General features: G+C 36.7%; 1 protein-coding gene across 2 annotated transcripts in view; it reads right to left on the bottom strand.

The window, feature by feature from the left end:
* The window catches only part of EPHA3 (EPH receptor A3), a 411,324-nt gene that overhangs the window by 383,235 nt on the left and 4,595 nt on the right, over nt 1-23,494 (bottom strand). For both annotated transcript variants that reach the window (XM_005201183.5, NM_001206113.1), the window contains exon 2: nt 4,263-4,327. In XM_005201183.5, coding sequence (XP_005201240.1) covers nt 4,263-4,327 — 65 coding nt within the window. The remainder of the gene's footprint in view (nt 1-4,262; nt 4,328-23,494) is intronic.

Raw genomic sequence — 23,494 nt, 5'->3', positions numbered from 1 at the left:
AGGGCCAGAGAAGGTTAATTGCTTGTTTACTTCACTAAAGTGAACAAACAGTACCAGAAAATATCCATGTCAAAGAAAACTTTTTATTGAAAATGAATTGTAATGAATTATCATGACCCTCCTGATAATTTCAATTGACAAGTTTGAGTAATATTTCCATGAAATTTACTAAAGAAAACCAAAGTTTCACTAAACTTCTTCATAGATATTTTTCCCATACCTAATAATAAAGTACCAAACTGAGAGCTCAGATGATAAAGAATCAACTTGCAATGCAAGAGACCTGGTTTTGATCCCTGGGTCAGGAAGATCTCCTGGAGAAGGGAAAGGCAACCCACTCCATTATTTTTGCCTGGGGAATTCCATGGACAGAGGACCCTGGCAGGCAACAATCCATGAGGTCGCAAAGAGTCGGACATGACTGAGTAATTAACACAACACCATACTTTTCTACCAGGTTTCCTTTAAGATATGAAGCACTATTTTAAAATAGAGATAGAAATAATCCTCCCAAGAAAATACCATAAATCAATTCTAAGGTTTTATGTGTGAATATATCTCTGGAGAAGAGGATGACTAGGAATAGAAAATACTATATATGAAGGAATGAGCCACTCTTGACAATTTTCCCTCAAATAATAATTTTACATAGCTCAGGTGATGCAATCATTACATGAAAGACATTTCAAATTTGGGAAGAACTATTGGTCTATTTCTTAAAACTTATATTTAAAAAGATCTGGAATTTAGAGCTTCTGATGGAAGTATGGCTGAGACTTAAAGAAGTTGCTGAGTACCTTTAAGGTCTTTTCAGTGACCATACCTCCTGATGGATCACCATTATCCACCCGTTGAGTAGGGGTTTCTCAGCCTGGAAGCTGTCATTTTGCACCAGGTCATTCTTAGTTGAAGGAAGCCGTCATGTTCTTTGTAAGATGTTAAATTGGACCCCTAGTTTCCACACTAGATGCCAGTTCTGCCCTGCCCACCCAGTTGTGACAGCCAACATATCTCCAGACAAATATCCCCATGGGGCAAAACCAAAATTGCCTCCCCACTTGTCTACCCCCTCATCAGTTGAGAATCATCTCCCTAAATCAAAAGTACCATATTTTCTATGCCACTTGTCGAGTCAAACTCACAGAAACAAAGAATATAAAAGTGGTTGCCAAGGGGTGAGGGTGGGGAAAATGGGAAGGGGTTGGTAAAATGGTACCAACTGTCAATAAGCTGTAGAATAAGGACTGAGGATCTAATGTATAACCTGGTGACTATAACTAACAGCACAGTATCATAATATTAAAATTTTCTAAGAGAGTAGAACATACATGTTCTCAGAAAAAAAAAAAAAAACAAAACAGAAGAGAGTAGGATATTTAAGTGATTAAGTATTCTGTGACATCATTATAATATTTCCCTCCAAAGTTTATATTTTAGTTAACCTGAAAACAGATGCACTTCTACTTGTTAGGGTTAATTAATTAAAATAATAACTAGTTCAAACTTATTTCCGGCTATCACTTCATTTTTTATGGAAAACCCTGAGGCATATATATTACTACTGATTTAACTATCTATTCCTTTTAAAACTAAAACAAACACAAAATTCTTATATCCTAGTCAAATTGAAAATGGCAATGATTAGGCAATAAAAACAATAAATTGAATCTACAGGCACAAACAATCATACAAAGACATTAAATCCCAAACTTCAACTGACCATAGAGTTTTCAGTCAAGAATACCATTAGTATCTCAAAAAGAAATTAATATTAACATCACATTTTCTAAATTAGTGCTACTGCTGCATGGACATTATTACTACAAATGTACTACAAATCAACCCAGACAATAATTTACATATTTGGTTTTTCCTTTTCTCTTTTACTAAATCTTTTGGGACTTAAGGTATTATAAACATCACTATCTGTCATGGGGATGTTTTTTTTTTCCTCCCTGCTAGTTTTAATGATAAGCTTGGAGAGGTTGGCCAGCTATTTTAAGTCTATTTAATGCGTCTGAAATAGGGAAGTCACAGCTGCTAGATAAACCAGAAAAGCCATGAAGAAGAGGCCAGAACACCTGAGGTCAGCTTTCTGAGGCTGAAGGAGAGACTGAAAACTGTTCATGAGAAAACCATAAGTGATTCCTAGGAGAAAGGAGGTGGGAAATTGTGCAAGGGATGGGAAAAGTCAAGAGGCAAGTTACCCTTACCCTGAGGAGTGTTTCTTAAATTTAATGTGCTTTAATGTGAATCACCTGAGACCATGTTAAGAGGCAGATTCTGACTCAAAAAGGCTGGGGTGGGGCTGCATTTCTGAGAATCCCCCACATGCTGACACTGCTGATTGGTGCATGCACACTTTGCATGGCAGGTTTCTAGAACACCCTTCCCCATCGAACATATATATGGAAATAAAAGTGTTAACTTTGTTCATCATAAAATCTATGAGATAAACAGGTAAATGAATTCATTTCCCCAAATATTCAATATGAGAAATGTTTTCCTTATACCTTCTTTAAAGCAGAAAAAAAAAAAGAGAAAGAAGTAAACTGCTGCTTTGATATTTAAGTTAATTTGTTATTTTTAAAATATACTTTCTATTTATATTTATAGATATAAAGAATTAGTATGATTTTACTTTTCATATCTTCCTAGACAGCAATCATATCTTCTATGATATGTTATCTTATGGAGTAATGAAAAACTCAAACTTCTAAAATCAACATTATAGTTGAGTATGAGTTGGACAGTGAGTTTTAAATCACTTTTCCTCAATCCTGAGTTTCTATTCATTTGTTATGACTACTCAGGATGTGTTTTATCTTAACCATTTGATTCCTTTTGCACCTATGGGAAAACCAAATGTTGGCTTACTTCATACTCTCCCTTTCTGAGCCACGAACCAAGACCTGATTATGTGATAGGTTTTGGCATTATGTCAATGTCAAGGTGCACCAGAAAGAGAAGCAGATACAAGACGACAGATAGATGAAGTATCCCTGATGCAAAACATCCATTGGTGAGGAAGAAACTGCTAGTAAAAATTAGTATGTTTAGGCACAGAAATCGAAAGACTGAACACCAAGTCAAAGTAATTATAACCTCTTTGAAAAGAGGATGGTGCAGGAATAAAATAAATAGGAATATATTCCTTTTTTCCTACGACAACTATTTCAAAATAGCACTTTGTATTTTCTACAAGCTATCCTTGGACACAAAACATGTATGTTTAGGCATTTTTTTGTAGTTTTTTAGGAAGAAGAATTTTCCAAATGTATGAGCCTCTTTTTTTTTCTGAAACAAAGAATGTATGACAGAAAACCACAAAATACTGCAAAGCAATTATCCTTCAATTAAAAAAAGAAAAGGAAAACTTTCTCACACAAAGAATCATCATAAACGTTTGGGTCCCAAAATGGCATACACTTTAGTAACCTGTGTCTGGTTTCATAACATTAAAGGTATATACAAAGCTTAGAATTTAAAGGCAGCCATATTTCTCCTGGCTTTCCAATTGGTGCTAGTGGTAAAGAATCCACCTGTCTATGCAGGAGATAGGAGAGGCAGTTCAATCCCTGGGTTGGGAAGATCCCCTGGAGGAGGGCATGGCAACCCACTCCCGTATTCTTTCCTGGAGAATCCCATGGACAAAAGAGCCTGGTGGGCTATAGTTCAAAGGGTTGCAAGGAGTTGGACATGACTGAGCAACTTAGCAAGCATACATATTTTTGGTAAATAAAATGCCTAATTTTAAACTGACCTAGACAAATTGAAGACATTTTAAGCAAGGGAATGACGGCAACGCAGGTTTATAGTCTTGACAAATACATCCTACCCTACTTGGAATTGTCTCCACAGTTTATTTTAAGGCTACAACTCCAGAGGTGACCATCTCCAAATACACATTTTCCACATCACTTAAAATTTGTGAAGTCTCTTCTCAACTCACTGATTCTGACTGCATCACAAAAAGATGTTAGGTATCATGCTTAGATCATCTGCATGATGACAGTAATAGTCAAACCATTTATTTTAGTTCATTCAAGCTATGGATAAATTCAGAAGAGGAAAAAAAAAACTTCCAAACGCTCGATAGTTCCACTGGACACAAATATTAAGCTGTGTTAGTCCATGTATTGACTACAGTGATAAACATAATTTCTCATCAGAAGTATAGGAATTCCTGTTCCCAATAATCCTAATCTCTAAGAAAGGCAATGCATAGAATTGTGTTCCTTTCAATAGTTAACCAAACTCACCCCATGTGACGGATAGGAGATCCATCCCAGCTCCCCTTGAATGGTTTTTGAATCCAGTAAATTGACTGAAAAAAAAAACACATGTACACAAACACAGTTAAAAGGAATGAATTCTATTTAACTCTGTCATATTGATGTGTGTGTTGCTGAAATGACATGTTCAAAAAACATGACTCTGCTCATTCTCATTATATGTGTATGATTGATATAAGAAGGGTATTACAAAGAAAAGAAATAATAGGGAAAAGTAAGGAACCAGAAGTTTCTGTGACTTTTTTTTAAACTGTTTATGTTTGTTTATAAATATATTCAATATACTGACAGAATAATTTCAGGTTTAAAGAGGACACTATAAAAATGCAAAGTAGGAAACATTAATGCAAACAAGAAATCAAAGTAACTGCAAAGACCATTAAATTTGATAAATTGACATATGATTTCACTATAAATTAGTTAAATATGATTCCATAGTGAAACATATTTTTTACATATTTGATATGGCATCTTCATACTGTCCAGGCCAAATATATTATTCTGTAATGTGTATATTTTTAATACTGTATAAATTGTGTACTTATACATAATGAATAAAATGCTTAGCTACCAGTTTGAGGAAAAATCAAAGTAAAATTATGCATTATAATCTCACCTGTGTAAATCCTTACTTATTTAAAGAAAGTATTGTTACCCAAAGGCTTCAACAATTTTGCTCAGAATTTTCTGATAGTTATTAAGTCTGATAAATGATAAAATATAACAAGAATGTGACTACATTTTGAATATATTAAAAGAGAAAGGCAAATGATTTAAGCCCAGAAAGTATTAATTTGAAGTGGATTAAAATATAAAAAGGTACTTTATTAACAAAGGGCTTGTGTTGATTGTCAATTTGTTAAATAGTGGAAACTATGGTTTTACCACATCCTTCTTCTAAATTAGAAAATAACCCCATGATTGATTAATGGAAGATGCAAAAGAAGTTTACATAAAATATGAAGGCATTATTAACATGAACTAGAGAAGGTGAATCAATAAATATAATAAGAGAGACTTATTTTGAAAGGTTCCATATATTCATAAGTCAAAACATAACATTAATATAGGCAAAGTACATGTCCACATGCTGTCATAAAGTGTTTCATGATGCATGAAAAGCACCACTCTTTCTTTAATCATCCCATTTATTGTCTTACAAAGGAAACACTGCACTTATAAAATGTTAAGAAAAAGAGTAATATGTGATTGATGTTAGAAATCTGATTTTCAAGCACTGATTTTAAAAGATATTTGGTTAGATGAAAAATATACAAGATGAGTATAAGAAAAGTTTCTAATCATTAAGTTAAAAAAGATAAAATTCTCAAAGTCAGATTCTCTGTTTTACAAGTAAAAACAAGCAAAAAAAAAAAAAAAAAAAATCACAAACCCCCCCTCCCCCCAAAGACTCGGACACGACTGAACGTTTGATCTGATCTGATCTGATAAACCTAATCTATTACACTGGAATTCCTTAATGATTAAACTTTTTTCCCCTCACAATAAGTTAATCCCAGTGAGAAGTAATATTTAGGTTGGAGAAGACTCTTGAGAGTCCCTTGGACTGCAAGGAGATCCAACCAGTCCATTCTAAAGGAGATCAGTCCTGGGTGTTCTTTAGAAGGAATGATGCTAAAGCTGAAACTCCAATACTTTGGCCACCTCATGTGAAGAGTTGACTCATTGGAAAAGACTCTGATGCTGGGAGGGATTGGGGGCAGGAGGAGAAGGGGATGACAGAGGATGAGATGGCTAGATGGCATCCCCGACTCGATGGACAAGAGTTTGGGTGAACTCCGGGAGTTGGTGATGGACAGGGAGGCCTGGCATGCTGCGATTCATGGGGTCACAAAGAGTCAGACACAACTGAGCAACTGAAATGAACTGAACTGAACTGAAAAGAAGAAAGTTGTCGCATAGATTGCATAGTGTAATTTCCATAATAAAATTATTTCCCCAGATATCAGTTTGCAAATTAACAGTATGCTTAATTATATTGAAGTTATCTCTGAAAAATGATTCTTTAAAGACATCTACCAGTTAATGTTACAGATAATATTTTAGATTGAGCTCAGTTGCTCAGTTGTGTCCAACTCTTCAACTCCATTGACTGTAGCCTGCCAGGCTCCTCTGTCCATGGGATTTCCCAGGCAAGAATACTGGAGTGGTTTGCCATTTCCTTCTCTAGGGGATCTTCCCTACCCAGGGCTCAAATCCATGTCTCTTGTGTCCCCTGCATGGTCAGGAAGATTCTTTACCACAAGGGACACCTGGGAAGCCCAGAATCTCAGATTAAATCATGTTAAAGAATTTTTGCAAATATGAGAATACATCCTCACCTTTAAAGAATGTTACCAACATTCATTCTGATAAAGATACACCTACTTCAGTTGTTGTTTCTGTCAGTCATCAAGTGATTTCCCATTAGGTGATTTACACTCAGGGATTTGCATGGTAGAATCTGCAGGGCCAGGATTCTTAAATCATTAGATCATATTTGTAATATCTTTAGGGATTTAAATGATTCAAAGTTTTTGTGTGTATGTAATAATTGAATATATACTAAATGATGAATATATGTCACTCCACATGCTAAGATGAATGGATGATTTAATTTCAATATTAATAACCAGAGGAAAAAAGTGTTTGAGGCAAGGAAAATGAGATTTAGTAAATTTAGTAAACTACTCATTGGAAGGTAGGTTATTTACTAAAGAACTATATCCTTACGTTTTCTCTGATGTTAATGATGAGGGGGGAAAGACTAGATTAATCATATTAGCATTTGGTTTCTACTCAAAGGAGAAAAGCTAAGCCAAAAAGAATTGTATTGCATTGTCAATTAAAATTAAATGTGAGAGATTAATTAAATCTATTGCATTCACTCAGAAATTGAATTTTTAGTGCACTCTATTTAACTTGAATGAGGGAACACAAAATTAGCAGCATTACTCATGATTCTGATCCTCTGATCTATTAAACATAATAATGTCTGCACTGGTTATCTCACAATATTGCTATGATGATCAAATAATATAAATTTATTTAAAGCCACCTGAGATCTTAACATACTATATAGATTCAATGTTCTTGTAAACTTAGAATATTAACTAACAACAGTTCCATTTTGTCTTCTGAATTGTATTGAAAATCAACCGTCAATATATATAGCCTAATAGAGAAGAAAACAGGCATCAGAATTCTTTTCAAAAGCACTTATTTGGGGTTTATAAAGTGTCTTTTGTTTATAGATAAATAAGAACAACACAACCTAAGAATTCTAGCTGTGTTAAAGTAATGACTGTTAGACTGAAACTTGCCGTGATATAAACCTCCAGTCTGCTGTGATCAGTTGTATAGCAATCTGAGTGTAGCATAATTGAGATAAGAAGAGAAAGTTAATGTAATTTGAAAGTCAATCTGCTGTGAGCAATGTCTCTGGATACACTGATCCAGAGTCATCACTCTAACCTTGCAATACGATGTCTTAATCCTCACAGTGACACAGGCAAGAACATCAGTTACTAATGCTTTCCTCTTGCAAAAATGATGGAGACCTAATCACAATCTAAGGGGTACTGTTTAAATGCCAGAGCAGATAGAATTGTGATGGACAAATTGTAGTTTGAGTTTTAGTAACAATGCATAACACGAAAAGTTTATTTTAATTGCTGAAAATTTTGCATTTACAATGATCGGTTTTAACAAAAAAGAGTCCAGTAATTATATTTAAGGGTAGATGGGAATAGATAGATAGACTAACTCTTTAATGACTGCCTCATGCCAGGTTATATGCCAAAGATACAAATGATCTCTTACCAGACCTCATATTCTAATAGTTTGATTTCCAAATAGTTTTGATTTGTAACAGAAAATATCTTAGTTCCTTAATTTCAAAATACTTTCTAGTCAAAGAGCTATGTAGCCTATATGAACTTCTAAAAGTGTTTGAAATTGGACATGTTTTGCAGTGTTCCAATCCACTTAGGTTGAGATATAAATAGAAACCTTTTGGCAAAAAAACACTGTGAAAAGTCTGGTTGGATATTGTTCTCAATGTCTTTCACATGCTTTATTTACTGTCTAGTCTTACTGCTTTTAAATAGACCAAAAAAAGAAAAGTGTATAAATAGGTGAAGGGGTTTACAATCATGAAAACAATAAGAGAGTCCTTACTCAGTCTCCTTGAACTGGCTTTCAGGTGGGCACGAAGGAGAGATTTGCTGGTCAAAGCAATATGTGCTGTCTGATAGGAATTAGAAGGTATAGAATTAAGCAGTGACAGATTTGATTTTCTTAGGCTCCAAAATCACTCTGGATGGTGACTGCAGCCATGAAATTAAAAGACAGTTGCTCCTTGGAAGGAAAGCTATGACAAACATAGACAGGGTATTAAAAAAAAAAACAGACATCACTTTGCTGACACAGATCCTTATGGTCAAAGCTATGGTTTTTCCAGCAGTCATGTACAGATGTGAGAGTTGTGCCATAAAGAAGGCTGAGTGCTGAAGAACTGATGGTTTCAAATTGCAGTTCTGGAGAAGACTCTTGAGAGTCTCAAGGACAGCGAGGAGATGAAACCAGTCAATCCTTAAGGAAATCAACCCTGAGTATTCATCAGAAGGAGGGCTGCTGGAGGTGAAGCTCCAGTACTTTGGCCACCTGATGTGAAGAGCCTACACAATGGAAAAGAACGTGATGCTGGGAAAGACCGAGGTGAAAGAAGGGGATATGCAGCAGAAGATGAGATGGTTAGATAGCATCACCACTCAATGGACATGAATTTGAACAAACTCTGGGAGATACTGGAAGACAGAGGAGTCTGGCATGGAGTTCTAGAGTCCATGAAGTCACAGAGTTGGACAGGACTTAGAACTGAACAACAATGACAAGAATGAAGTAAAAGACTAAGAACAAAGTATAGGTTACAGAAGTATACGGTAAACTGGCTCACCTAGAGCCAGACATCCTGGAGTGTGACGGGGGGCCTTAAAAAGTATTACTATGAACAAAGCTAGTGGAGGTGATAGAATACCAGCTGAGCTATTTCAAATCGTAAAAGATTATGCTATTAAAGTGCTGCACTCAATATGTCAGCAAATTTGGAGAACTCAGCAGTGGCCACAGAACAGGAAAAGATCAGTTTTCATTCCAGTCCTAAAGAAGGGCAATGCCAAAGAATATTCAAACTACTGTACAGTTGCACTCATGTCATAAGCTATCAAGGTTATATTAAAAATCCTTCAAGCGAGGCTTCAGCAGTACATAAACTGAGAACTTCCAAATATACAAGCTGAGTTTAGAAAAGGCAGAAAAACCAGAGATCGAATCGCCAGCATTCATTGGATCACAGAAAAAGCAAGGGAATTTCTGGAAAATATCTACTTCTGCTTCATTGACTATGCTAAAGCCACTAATTGTGTGGATCACAAGAAACTGTGGAAAATTCTTAAAGAGATGGGAATAGCAGACCACCCTACCTGTTTCCTACAAATTTATGTGTGAGTCAAGAAGCAAAAGTTAGAACTGGACGTGGAACAACAGACTGGTTCAAAACTAGTAAAGGAGTATGACAAGGCAGTATATTGTCACCTTGTTTATTTATCTTATATGCAGAGCGCATCGTGGGAAATGCCAGACTGAATGAATCACAGCTGGAATCAAGATTGCTGGGGGAATTATCAACAACTTCAGATATGCAGATGATACTGTAATAGCAGAAAGTAAAGAGCAACTAAAGAGCCTCATGATGAGGGTGAAAGAGGAGTCAAAAGCTGGCCTAGAACTCAGTATTCAAAAAACTAAGATCATGGCATCTAGTCTTATCACTTTATGGCAAATAGAAAGGGAAAAAGTGGAAACAGTGACAGTTTTCATTTTCTTGGTCTGCAAAATCACTGTGGATGGTGACTGTAGCCATAAAATTAAAAAACAGTTGCTCCTTGGAAGGAAAGCTTTGACAAACCTGGGGGGCATATTAAACAGCAGAGATATCACTTTGCTGGCAAAAGTCCGTATAGTCAAAGCTGTGATTTTTCCAGTAGTCATGTACGGATGTGAGAGTACGACCATAAAGAAGACTGAGCACCAAAGAATTGATTCTTTAGAACTATGGTGCTGGAGAAGACTCTTGAGAGTCCCTTGGACAACAAAGAGATCAAACCAGTCAATCCTAAAGGAAATCAACACTGAATATTCTTTGTAAGGACTGCTGCTGAAGCTGAAGCTCCTATATTTTGGCCACCTGATGTGAAGAACTGACTCACTGGAAAAGAGCCTGATGCTGGGAAAGATTGAAAGCAAAAGGAGAAGAGGGTGGCAGAGGATAAGATGGTTAGATAGCATCACCAACTCAATGGACATAATACTGAGTAAACTCAAGGAAATAGTGAGCCTGTTGTGATGCAGTCCATGGGGTTGCAGAGTCAGACAGGACTCAGCGACTGCACAACAACAGTAAAACTGGCTTAGATTGGTTTTAAGTGCTTCTGGAAAGAAGGAAATCTTGCTGGCATTCCTACCACTGATCTTTACTATCACTATTCCTGGCTTAATTATGGATTTTAGATGCCCAGGAGGCTTGCTTTCTCTTCTCTCCCTACTCTCTATTATAATGAAGAGACAGAATCAAATGTCTACTCCTTTGCTCACTGGCATTGTCAACGTCACGAAGAATTTTCTGTGTCAAGAATTTACACCATCTTCCCTTCTTACTACTAAGAATGCATTAACGCTTTTTAAAGGACTCAGCCATTAAAGTACGTTTTTTCAAACAAATGTTTTCGGTAAGGACAGATGAAAAACTATAGTATAAATTTCTGGAGTTCTACTTTTAAAGAATTATTAATACACCAAGATTTTTTCAAGAGCATTTTAAAATTTTGATTCATAGTGGCTATCTGCTCACTTAGACTGAGTTAAACAAACATTCTCCTTTTACAAATTAAGTGCTGTAAATATACAGACAGTTCAAAATAATTTGCAAAATTAAATATCACAATTTCTTACTGAAGTAGAAGATTCTTTCAATTATTTAATAATATATATATATACACACACATATATATATGTATATATATACACACAAACATGCTTTGTGATAATGCTATAGTTGCATTTTACGAAAACATTTAGAAACTTCAAGGTGAACAGTAGGGTTTAAGGGCCAAAGAATTTCAGACTTATAATAATAGACATGTTTTCTTGGAAAAACTTCAGTTATAATGTACTTTTATAACCAGTTGCAAATAACTAGGCAATCACTACGGTAGAAAACAAACCCATCATTGATTATGTCTTTTTACTAAAAAATTACTTTTTCTTTCCTGTTTACAGCATCACTCTAATTGTCTCAGCTACATTTCTTGTACACTATTTATCTCTATTATTTTCATCACTTTCTGTTATGATGAAAAGTATAGCTTTTCTCTAGGTTACAGACAGCAGAATAATACTTTAATCTGATCCTTGGTTATACTTAAATGTCACAAATAGAAGTAAATGATAAAGGAAGTAATAAATTTTGAGCTCAGTGTTGTAATTCTCTATATATTACTCTGATCAATCATAACATGGAATCAAGAAATCAGGATGTATTTTCTGACAGGAGTCTACCAAAGCTCAGCTTTTCATTTTTACTGTTCATATTTGGGTATGCCATTGAGAAGAAATTTAAAGGTCAGTTTTATTAATAAACTTATCTATTGATATTTCAACATAACTTCTATCCACTAGGATTAACTATTCTTACTTAACAGTTCTGGTGGACTTCCTGTTTATATTTATTTCTACCTAAACATAAGATAGCATATTAAACAGCAGAGACATTACTTTGCCAACAAAGGTCCGTCTAGTCAAGGCTATGGATTTTCCAGTGGTCATGTATGGATGTGAGAGTTGGACTGAAAAAAGCTGAATGCTGAAGAATTGATGCTTTTGAATTGTACTGTTGAAGAAGATGGAGAAGGCAATGGCATCCCACTCCAGTACTCTTGCCTGGAAAATACCATGGATGGAGGTATTTCCTCCATCCTACCATGGAGGAGCCTGGTAGGCTGCAGTCCATGGGGTCACTAAGAGTCGGACACGACTGAGCAACTTCCCTTTCACTTTTCACTCTCATGCATTGGAGAAGGAAATGGCAACCCACTCCAGTGTTCTTGCCTGGAGACTCCCAGGGACGGAGGAGGAGCCTGGTGGGCTTTCGTCTATGGGGTCGCACAGAGTCGGACACGACTGAAGCGACTTAGCAGTAGCAGTTGAAGAAGACTCTTGAGAGTCCCTTGGACTGCAAAGAGATCCAACCAATCCATTCTAAAGGATATCAGTCCTGGGTGTTCTTTGGAAGGAATGATGCTATAGCTGAAACTCCAATACTTTGGCCACCTCATGCGAAGAGTTGACTTATTAATAGGAAAAGACTCTGATGCTGGGAGTGATTGGGGGCAGGAGGAGAAGGGGACAACAGAGGATGAGATGGCTGGATGGCATCACCGGCTCGATGGACATGAGTTTGAGTGAACTCTGGGAGTTGGTGATGGACAGGGAGACCTGGCATGCTGCAATTCATGGGTTCGCAAAGAGTCGGACACGACTGAGCAACTGAACTGAAACATAATGAAAGGGCTTCCCTGATATCTCAGTTGGTAAAGAATCCACCTGCAATACAGGAGACCCTGGTTCGATTCCTGGGTTGGGAAGATTTGCTGGAGAAAGGAAAGGCTACAAACTCCAGTATTCTGGCCTGGAGAATTCCATGGACTGTATCGGCCATGGGGTCCCAAGAGAGTCGGATACAACTGAGCTACTTTCAGGTTCACTTTCAAATATAATGAAAACATCTTTGTAATAGATCATTAGTATTCCATCTCACAGGCCAAAAATTATGAAAATGTTTTTAAAATGTAAATGAAGTCAACTATAATCTATTGTGTACAGATAAAACTTTCTATAATCTTAAATTTTACAGGCATTTTGGGTCATAGAAGGATTAATTTATGGTAATTTCTCTATTAGGGTTTCCCTGATAGCTCGGAAAACAGAAAAGGTCCATTTTCATTCCAGTCCCAAAGAAAGGCAATGCCAAAGAATGCTCGAACTACCGCACAACTGCACTCATCTCACATGCTAGTAAAGTAATGCTCAAAATTCTCCAAGCCAGGCTTCAGCAATATGTGAACCGTGAACTTCCAGATGTTCAAACTGGTCTTAGAAAAGGCAGAGGAACCAGAGATCAAGTTGCCAACATCCGCTGGATCATCGAAAAAGCAAGAGAGTTCCAGAAAAACATCTATTTCTGTTTTATTGACTATGCCAAAGCCTTTGTCTGTGTAGATCACAGTAAACAGTGGAAAATTCTGAAAGAGATGGAAATACCAGACCATCTGACCTGTCTCTTGAGAAACCTGCATGCAGGTCAGGAAGCAACAGTTAGAACTGGACATGGAAAAACAGACTGGTTCCAAATAGGAAAAGGAGTACTTCAAGGCTGTATATTGTCACCCTGCTTATTTAACTTATATGCAGAGTACATCATGAGAAACGCTGGGCTGGAAGAAGCGCAAGCTGGAATCCAGATTGCCAGGAGAAATATCAGTAACCTCAGATATGCAGATGACACCACCCTTATGACAGAAAGTGAAGAGGAACTAAAAAGCCTCTTGATGAATGTGAAGGAGGAGAGTGAAAAAGCTGGCTTAAAGCTCAACATTCAGAAAATGAAGATTATGGCATCTGGTCCCATCACTTCATGGGAAATAGATGGGAAAAAGAGTAGAAACAGTGGCAGGCTTTATTTTTGGGGGCTCCAAAATCACTGCAGATGGTGACTGCAGCCATGAAATTAAAAGACGCTTACTCTTTGGAAGGAAAGTTATGACCAACCTAGATAGCATATTCAAAAGCAGAGATATTACTTGGCCAACAAAGGTCCCTCTAGCCAAGGCTACGTCTTTTCCAGTAGTCATGTATGGATGTGAGAGTTGGATGGTGAAGAAAGCTGAGTGCCGAAGAACTGATGCTTTTGAACTATAGTGTTGGAGAAGACTCTTGAGAGTCCCTTGGACTGCAAGAAAATCCAACCTGTCCATCCTAAAGGAGATCAGACCTGGGTGTTCATTGGAAGGACTGATGTTGAAGTTGAAACTCTAGTACTTTGGCCACCTCATGCGAAGAGTTGACTCATTGGAAAAGACCCTGATGCTGGGAGGGATTGGGGGCAGGAGGAGAAGGAGACGACAGAGGATGAGATGGCTGGATGGTATCACCGACTCGATGGACATGAGTTTGGGTAGACTCAGGGAAATGGTGATGGACAGGGAGGCCTGGCGTGCTGCGATTCATGGGGTCGCAAAGAGTCAGACACGACTGAGCAACTGAACTGAACTGTACTGATAGCTCAGTTAGTAAAGAATCTGCCTGGAATGCAGAAGATGCTGGTTTATTTCCTGTGTCGGGAAGACCCGCCAGAGAATGGATAGGCTTCTCTATTAAATAACCAACTAAAATAGTAATGTATAATTTTTTAAAAAATTCTGTAGTGGTAGACATTTCTGTGAAAAACCTATTTGTGACATAGTATCTTAATGACTCATTTATGGGATATAAGCAGATTTATGGACAAGGTGATATACTATCAACTTTTCTTATTAGTTTTTCTTCTTAAACAATAATTTTGGATTAACTTCTATACAGGCAGGCCCCAATTAAAGAAGAAACAAATTAGCTGCCACATCTCATTCTTCGCCAACAGCAGGAAGAGTTTGTTGGAATGAAAACACAGTCTCATGGTAAGATGTCTGTGTTCTCATAACTAGACCAGCTCAAGGAAATAACAGAAATATGGACCAAAATTCCATTTGAAACTCAGATACATTAGTAAATGTTAACTCTATGCTGTTTTTAAAGTGTTAGAATTTTCTTTTTTTTTTATTATTAATCTTAAAAGTCTAAAGGTCACTCTGATTCCAGTACTTTTATGGAGAAAACAGCTATTAAAATATCCCTTGGGAATGTGTTCTTATAACAAAATAATTCTCTCACATAAATGAGTGGGGATGTTCTACCATCAGTGAAGTATTGCTACATTAACAGCCTCAGCTTTGACAGCAGTCCCTAGAATCACAGGTCTCTTTGTTTCTGTGCATTGTCAACCTATATTATGAATCATTTAGACAAGTGAAATGTGTTTCCTAAAATGTAAGATACTAAAAGTAGAACATTAATGGTTATGTAAACATTGTACTTTTGCAACACATTTTAGTTTTTTAAAATGTTCCAGCACTAACAGAAAAACTTGTTTATTTCTAATTTGAAGGATTTTTTTAAACAGATTAAAAAGTTAAAATACATCAATTTGAAATTATATAAAATCATTAGGGCAAATCTGTGCTCAAACTTTAGCACATATATTTGCCATCACACCAGAAATCCAGCCTGTCTTGGTACACATTTTCTTATTATATCGCTTGACTACTAAACTTTGATTAGTAAATGTAAGCTCTGTTTAGTCAGGGTTTGAATAAAGGCTATGAAAATATAATATAATAAGCAAATGGCCTGTAAAACAATTAATATAGTAGTTATTTTCAACATAAAAATGTGTCTGGAAGTCCCTTGAATATAGGGTTCAAATTTTAACATAGGAACAGAAACTATTGTGATGAAATGAAATTTCAATTGAAAAACGAACTTGTTTTAATTTTAAAAGAAGCCCAATCCAGAATAAATTGTTTAATTTCTGGAAAAAAATCAGGATATAACTTTGACATCATATTCTATAGGATTACTAAATCTCAACTTGTTATCCTACAACATGACTGTTGAATAGACATACATACACACACATACACAGACACACACACCTCTTCAAGGTATAAACATGTGTCTCTGTAAGAGCCCACAAAGGATCCAGTGAAGTGCCACATGCCTATCACTTTAATTCAAAACTCTAGGCCTTTATTTTCCATATTAGGAGCACAGTGTCAATGGAAAGCATCAAAGATCAGGTCAGGAAACTAGCATGATTAGGTCATTGTGCTAGAGATGGTCAGGAAACTTCATTCATCACTGCAGGAGAATGTAGCACTCAGACAAACCTTGGTGTGCTTTTTCTTGGTAGTGTAGTCATAATATGAATAGAGCCGATAGAAGCTTCTATTTGGCGATGGCCTTTTTCATATTCAATCATATGCCTTTCCAATACACACACGTATGTATATGGATGTGTTCACACAGAATTTACATTGAGCTTAGATATGTGCTTACTGAAATAGCTATTTCTGAATGTTCAGTTCTTTCAAAAGTGCTTTTTACTTGTATATGTATTTAGTATGCATTCATGCAAATTATTTTTAAAGTTTTCTACCTCTATATGGTAAAAAAAGTAAAATCTGGGTTATAGTCATCCCTAAAACATGAAATTAGGCAAGTCATGTAATCTACTCCCTTTGTTTTTATTAACTTATTGTTGTTATTTTTAACTTAATTTAAAAAACAAACAAAAAAAACTCTTCCCTTTTACTTCCAGGACTCTGTTTTAGGCAGCTAGTTTAAAGATTCATATTGCATTTTAACAACTTTTATACCTATGTTAGAAGTTTTTATGTAAGTATTCATTTTGTAGTCATTTGTCCCAACTAAATCGTTATCTTTCAAGGCCATTCAGTATGCCACTACTGATAACCTTCTTTTCTAAAATCCAGTAACTAAACATCAGATATTCACTACTTGGTAAATAAATGAATGCAAAAAACAAACTATTTTGGTATGAAAGATGAGTTAATTTTTTCCTTAATTTTTTCTTAATTTTAATGGTTTTTGAATGTATGCCTTTGAATTTAAATGTAGAGTTCTAATGTTTTCACCAGGGCCAGGGTTATAAACCTTAGTTTCCAAAGGATCACCTTTGGAAAGGAAAATATAAAGGGATACTAATTTAATATATTTTTAGATTTTTTCTTCTTTAATCGTGTATATATTGTTAAAAGATATTAAAACATTTAGAATTATTTTGGACATCACTTATAAGCAAAAGTAAGAAAAATTGTCCTTCTTAACTGTATAAATGTTTAAGGAAAAAAAGCAGTTGTGCCTAAAAAATATATAAATCATCATTGTAAGCATAGATTAATCCATCTTGTTCAGTTGGATGAAATATATATACAATTACACTTGGAAATCTTTTTTTTAAATAAAAAGGACTATCAAATCATTATAATTTCACATCAGAAATGTCAAGAACATCATAATAAAATCTCTGAGTTTATCTTTCTTGATTTAATGTAAATGAGTGTTAACTTATTTGTGGTAAACTAGATAGTAAAACTAAGCCAAGAGAAAAATATTATTCTCTTTTATTCTGCCTCTTTAAAAATATTTTCAAGATTTGGCACTGGCTATAATATTTGATGGAGTTTATATATTTAATAAAAGAATAACAACCCTATTTAACTTCTATTTATAGTTCCTGTGATGATGCCAGTTCTTTTCATTCTGTCAAAATATGAAACATACCATAACAAGCTTTGGCATATTGAAGGGGAAAATAAAAATTTGGATATAACTGTAGCTTTATGTCATTTTTGAATATTATCAGTGATCAAGGGTCCAGTTGGGGAAAATTAACAAGATTAGACAGTGACAAATAAACAAACGATTGCTTTTATTTTTTTCTCATCACCAACCTGTAATTCAGGAAAACTTAATTTTACTTCATTCTCATTTCAAAAGGTAAATATTCATCCCTAAAATTTTGTGCACAGTGTGGAAATGGTTCAGTTTTGTAAGAAGACAATACTGCTGGTCACATACATGCACACACTCACACAGGGCTGCTCATAGACTTCCTCAGAGTGTTGTTCTGTTAACCAGAGGATTATTCAATCTACAAGGAAATGATTGCAAATCAGCTTCCCAGCCTAACTTCTCAGTGTGAAGACTACTACCATATAAAATTAAAAAATGTATCTGTCTAAGATCTATAGAATTTTATTCATTGCTAAATTACATTTGAAAATAGGGGAATGAAGTATATGTTAACTACTAACAAGCTGTTCTCTGTTTCTCTTACTCATCCTGAAGTGGAAAATATCAAAATTTCATATTGATTAGAAACCAACTGTCTTTATCACTGGTAAAAAGTAAACTTTAAAGTCTCGTTTTTCATCAAGGAAGGGGTAGGGGATGGGGAATGGGTATTATTTTTTTTACAAAATATGTTTATTGATCTATCTTTAACTATTATTTAAAAGACAATAAATTAACCTCCCCTTAATGACTATATAGGAAATTCAAGATGTAACCATTTTGATATTGATTAGACTTATCAGCAATAAAATTAACCCAGGCTTCTCCCTTTGCTTCAGTCCACATTACATAATCTGTCAAGAATTTTTGTCTTAAAATGAGAGGCAACTCAGTTTGGAGACTTTGAAGTCACATTTACATTTTCTTGATTTGAGAGAGCTCTCCAAAATCATATGTGAACTATAACATTAAATAGCAGGGAAAGTAGTTGTTGATTCTAATCCTTCAGAAGTGAGAAAACAAAAGTTTGCTGTTAAGACTTTGCTTATGGAAAATGTGCCAATAGCTTGAGTGGTTAGAAAACTCACTGGGAATCTGAAGGGTAACAGGTTTGAAAATTTTTTATTTCACATTACAGTGAAGAAAGCAAGATACTGAAAGCAGCTTTCTGATGTGAAAGACTGATGTCATCAATATGCTATTTTTGCTCTTTGCCAGGTTAACAGAATTTATTGCAGCAATTAATGCAAAACATATGTGTTGAAATATCTACATGAAAAATATAATTGCCCCCAATTTAATTTGCTACCTTTCAAAACTCTTGTTTAGCTACCTTTTCTCAATGTCTCCACTTAAATACAGTACAAGTGTTTTTAAAAAAGAGGAGATAAATCTTTATAATTTACTTTCTCATCTTAAGTAATTTATAAATTATCTTTTATATACAGGAAAGTTTCCACAGAAATTGAAGTCTACTTTTTAGGCCAAGTTCCACTTCCACCCATTACTGACCTTTATGACAATTCCAGTAGTCAATCCATGCTTCATTTTTATAAAATTAAAAAAAAAATCACATCCAAGTTATAGTGACAATTGCCTCACAATCTCTGTGTATGGAATTCTTGAGAAGAATCTTTCCAAGGTAAGCAGAGTTTGAGAGTCAGGAAAGGAAGACAGAGGATGAATGTGTGAAGAAAACACATCACAGATCACATCACATCTCCTATTCCTGGGTCCATATCAAATTTTCTTTATTTTCCTAGTGAGTCCCTAACTCTTCCAGATGATCATAATTTATGAGGGTAAACACAGCAGATTCAAAGTATTCTTTGAAGTACTTTCCTGAAAGTACTTATTTAAAAAGTACTTTGAAGTCTAAATTTTCACTCCAATACTCTGAGTATTTCTAAGTTTTCCCTGCAAGTCCCAAGACAAATTAGTACCCTCAGTAGGGTTAAGATTGAGAAACTAGAGCTTTTCCTGAATAGGATACCTCCTTAATTTACAGGCATTTGTGTACAGGAGAAAAATGTAAGGTTAAAATCAGAAGACAGACAGGAGAGGGCCTGATGAGTTTATTTAGTTTTCTCAGTTGTAAAATGGGAGACGTCACAATACTTTCTTTAGAGGTGCTTTAAGATTAAATGAGGTTCAGTAAGTACTGAATGATAATGTAAGGAAAAAATCTTTCCAACCAGTGGAACTCTGTGTGTTTTCTGATTAGGGGGCATTACACTGAGGCCATTGTTTAGTTTGGGTATGCCCTGGATTTTCAACAATTCTTTTATGAAAAACACTAAAGTTCTGAAGACCACACAAACTTTAGCATCATCCCCACTACTAACCTACCTCGGTAACACTGCTCCCAGAAACCCTTTCTGGCCCTTTCCGGGCTTACTCCCAAAATCAGAAGAGTGGGAAATCCTGTTATAATTTTTAAACAGTGTCAATCAAACGGGGGGCGGGGGGGGGGGGCGGGCATAGGGGAAAACAGATAACTTTTGATTGTGCACGAGGGTGGGGATGGGGGTCTGTGAACATACCCCTTAGCGCAGAGGGCCCTTAACAGTTGGCATTAATAGGTGGTTTTAAAGAAAACTGGCGGGGGGGTGGGGGGGGGAGGTTCATTATCATCCAGAGACTAAAGGACAGGTCTTTTAAAATATTCAACAAATAGCGAAGTGGTCGGGAAAGAGAGCAGCAAGCACGACAGTGGACGTCCCAGGCTCGTCCCAAGAGAACGGGCCTGGTCTCCCAACTCTTTAGGGAGCGCTGAGAACCCTGGAGAACTGAGTCTTCCTCCTGCACCTGTCACTTGGCAGGCGGGGAACTTAGGAGGGGGACCGCGCCACGTGGAAAAGGTTGACAACGCTCGGGGGAAGAGGGTTGAGGGTAGGGGGGCGACAGAGATTTCGGGTCAAAGTCTGTAGTTAAACTCAGGACTTGCCCGGCCCGTCCCGGGAGCTACCGCGCTCCCCAGGTGAGGGGAGTCCAGGTGGTGAGGTGGGCGCCGCCTTTCCGAGCCGTGGCAGCCCCGCGGCCGCAGGCAGAGGGCGCACGTTTGCCTCTCGTCCGCCCCGCCTCCGCCCGGCGCTGGTTTCCGCGGAACTTGGCGCCCTCGCGCTCGCCCGGCTCCAGTCTCCGCCCCGGCCGCGAGCGCCCGGCGCCCTGCGCCCGCCGGCTGGGAGAAGCCGGCCCCCGCGCGGGCTCCGCGCGTACCCGCTGTTCACCGCCCCCCGGGGGGCGCGCCTGCTCGCAGCGCTCGGGCCGCGCGCTTTGGCCGCCTGGCGCGGAGATGGCTCGGGCACAAAGAACCCACCGAACCCCGAGAGCTGATCTGGGGGACGTGGCCCCGGAGTTGGGATTTTCAGATCCGATCTTGAATCCGATGCGGTGTGAAAAGTAGCGAATTATTGGGAGATTCCGTTTTCCCGCCGCACCGAAGAGCCTGGCCCCGGCGGCGGAGCATAATTTGAGGTTAAGATGCCATAGTGGTGGGTGTGGTGGCCTCGAGGGCCTCTGTTCATCTCTCTCTCTCTGTCGCCACACCTCTGTCCCTCCCAGTAAAGCTCTGTTTCGTGCTAAAATTTCTCAGGGCATACCTGGAAATTTAATCAGTACTGCATTTGCAAATGTGGGAGGTGTAATGCGAAGGAAAAGAAGCGCCTTCATTCCTCCTCTGGCCACCCCAGTTCATGGCTAAGGTTATTCGCCACAGTTTGTTTGTACAGTGCTGCTACTTGTTTCCCCCCTCTTTCCTTGCCTATTATTCTGACTTCATCATGTTGGTTTGGATTATGTGGATTTTCACCCTCTGCTTTGACTGGAACAGCAGGACATGGTTTAGAAAATGAAAGGAGGGAGGGGGTTCCCCACTCAGGGCTTCCAGTTTAATAACATCACTCCACGCTGGAGGCTTTATTTACTGAACTGGTTTTGATTCCATCCATCCTCCACATGTATGTGCCCAGACTTCCAAAAGAGGGTTTGGCTTACACTTTCAAAACTTTCCTAGATAAAATATTTTCTTCAGGGGAAAAATCAAAAATCTGTAAACTTGAGAGGAGAAACAAATGCACCCAACTCCCCTCACCCCCACCTGCCCCAAACACACACCCTTTTTTGTGTATGTGCAGATTTTTCGAGATTTAATTTAAAAACCGATTAGCCAGATGCTTCAGGCGATATTTTTCCTTTAGGCAAAAAATGTATTACTGGTTTTAGAATCTTTGCATTTCTCTACCTCTCCATCTTTTTAATCGACTTTTTATTTTCTTTTCCTCTTGCAAAGGCTTTTTTTCTCTTTGTAATCCACCACTTTTTTTTTTTTTTCACATAAAGCTGGTAGGAGGCAAACTAAAACTTGTTGACTTTCAGACTTGAGTTTTCCAGGAGAAAAGCTTCTGCCAGATTCCAAGAACTACCTGATTCTAGGGAGCTGGTAACAGACCCAGAGAATGAAATCCCAGTGTGTACATGTGCCCACACCCTGATTCGCAGAAGTGTCTGCCTAGATTGATTTGTGGCTTGGAATACTTTGCATTTTATAAATGTCCAACAATGCTTTTATTTCTAAAGTCATTGCAGAAAAATTAAAGTCTTCAAATTTCTTAGAAATAAATTCTGTACTCTGGTTTTCAGTATACTTGGATGAATAATAAAATGAATGTTTTACACCACCAGTCATCCCTTTATTTGAAAAATCTGTGGAAAGCTACTTGTGCACTTGGTAAAAGCCCTGCTCTGACCCTCCCTGGTGATAAAATCCAGATCTCTGAAAACAGAATAAAAAAGGGGACACCTGCATCTGTTTTTCTAAATCTTTTATCAAACAGGAATTAAAAGAATAAGGTTTATTAAAAATTTTAAAGACAAATGTTCATTAAAAAGTAAAATTGAGGATCTTGACAGAAAATGATTTGTAAAACTTAGTGTTCTTCCAAGAAATACATATTCGCCTTCCATCTAGTATTTATGCCAAACAAAATTATTGGAAAATGACTAAAATCAAAGGTAACCCACATCATAGATTTCTCAGTAAGTAAATGTCTTTAAGAACTTATCGAGTTTTGATGATTTGTGGAAAGTTTTATTAATATTTTCTTGAAGATTTTATGACTTGGAAAATGTAACTCTCAAGAACAGTTCTTGCTGTTTCCATTTGCGTTGAAGTTAGTAAATCAAATATACTGTGGAAATATGTTTTGCCTTTAAAAATCCTTTGCATATGTAACTGATTATTTGATATTTAAAAATTACATATATTTTATTTCAGAAAAATTCCAGAGTTTCAGAAACAATTTTAACATTTAGGGATCTTCATGAAGAGAGTTATTTTGAGAAACTATCAAAAGTGACAGACTCTTAAAGAACATACCAAAATTTGAATATTAAAACATGGATAATATATGGACGTAATAAAGAATCTTATTAAATCTTTAAGGACAATAAGTTTTTTACAAGTCAAGGTGAAACTACTGAATTGTTTATACAAGCAAAAAGTAAACCAAAATTAAACTTAAGCAATAAAAGTCTTCACATGAAACTCTCTGAACTGACTACACAGTGTAAAAAATACATTTATGTTCTGATTGTGCACAACATTTTGTTTAAAATGTTTATGTTAATTTTAAGTTCTTTTCATTGTAGCTTCCAGTTACTAGCATTGCATG

This window comes from Bos taurus, chromosome 1, assembly GCF_002263795.3.
Source record: "Bos taurus isolate L1 Dominette 01449 registration number 42190680 breed Hereford chromosome 1, ARS-UCD2.0, whole genome shotgun sequence".
Lineage (NCBI taxonomy): Eukaryota > Metazoa > Chordata > Mammalia > Artiodactyla > Bovidae > Bos > Bos taurus.
Note: the sequence above shows the minus strand (reverse complement) of the source record. Positions and strands in the feature narration are given on the sequence as shown.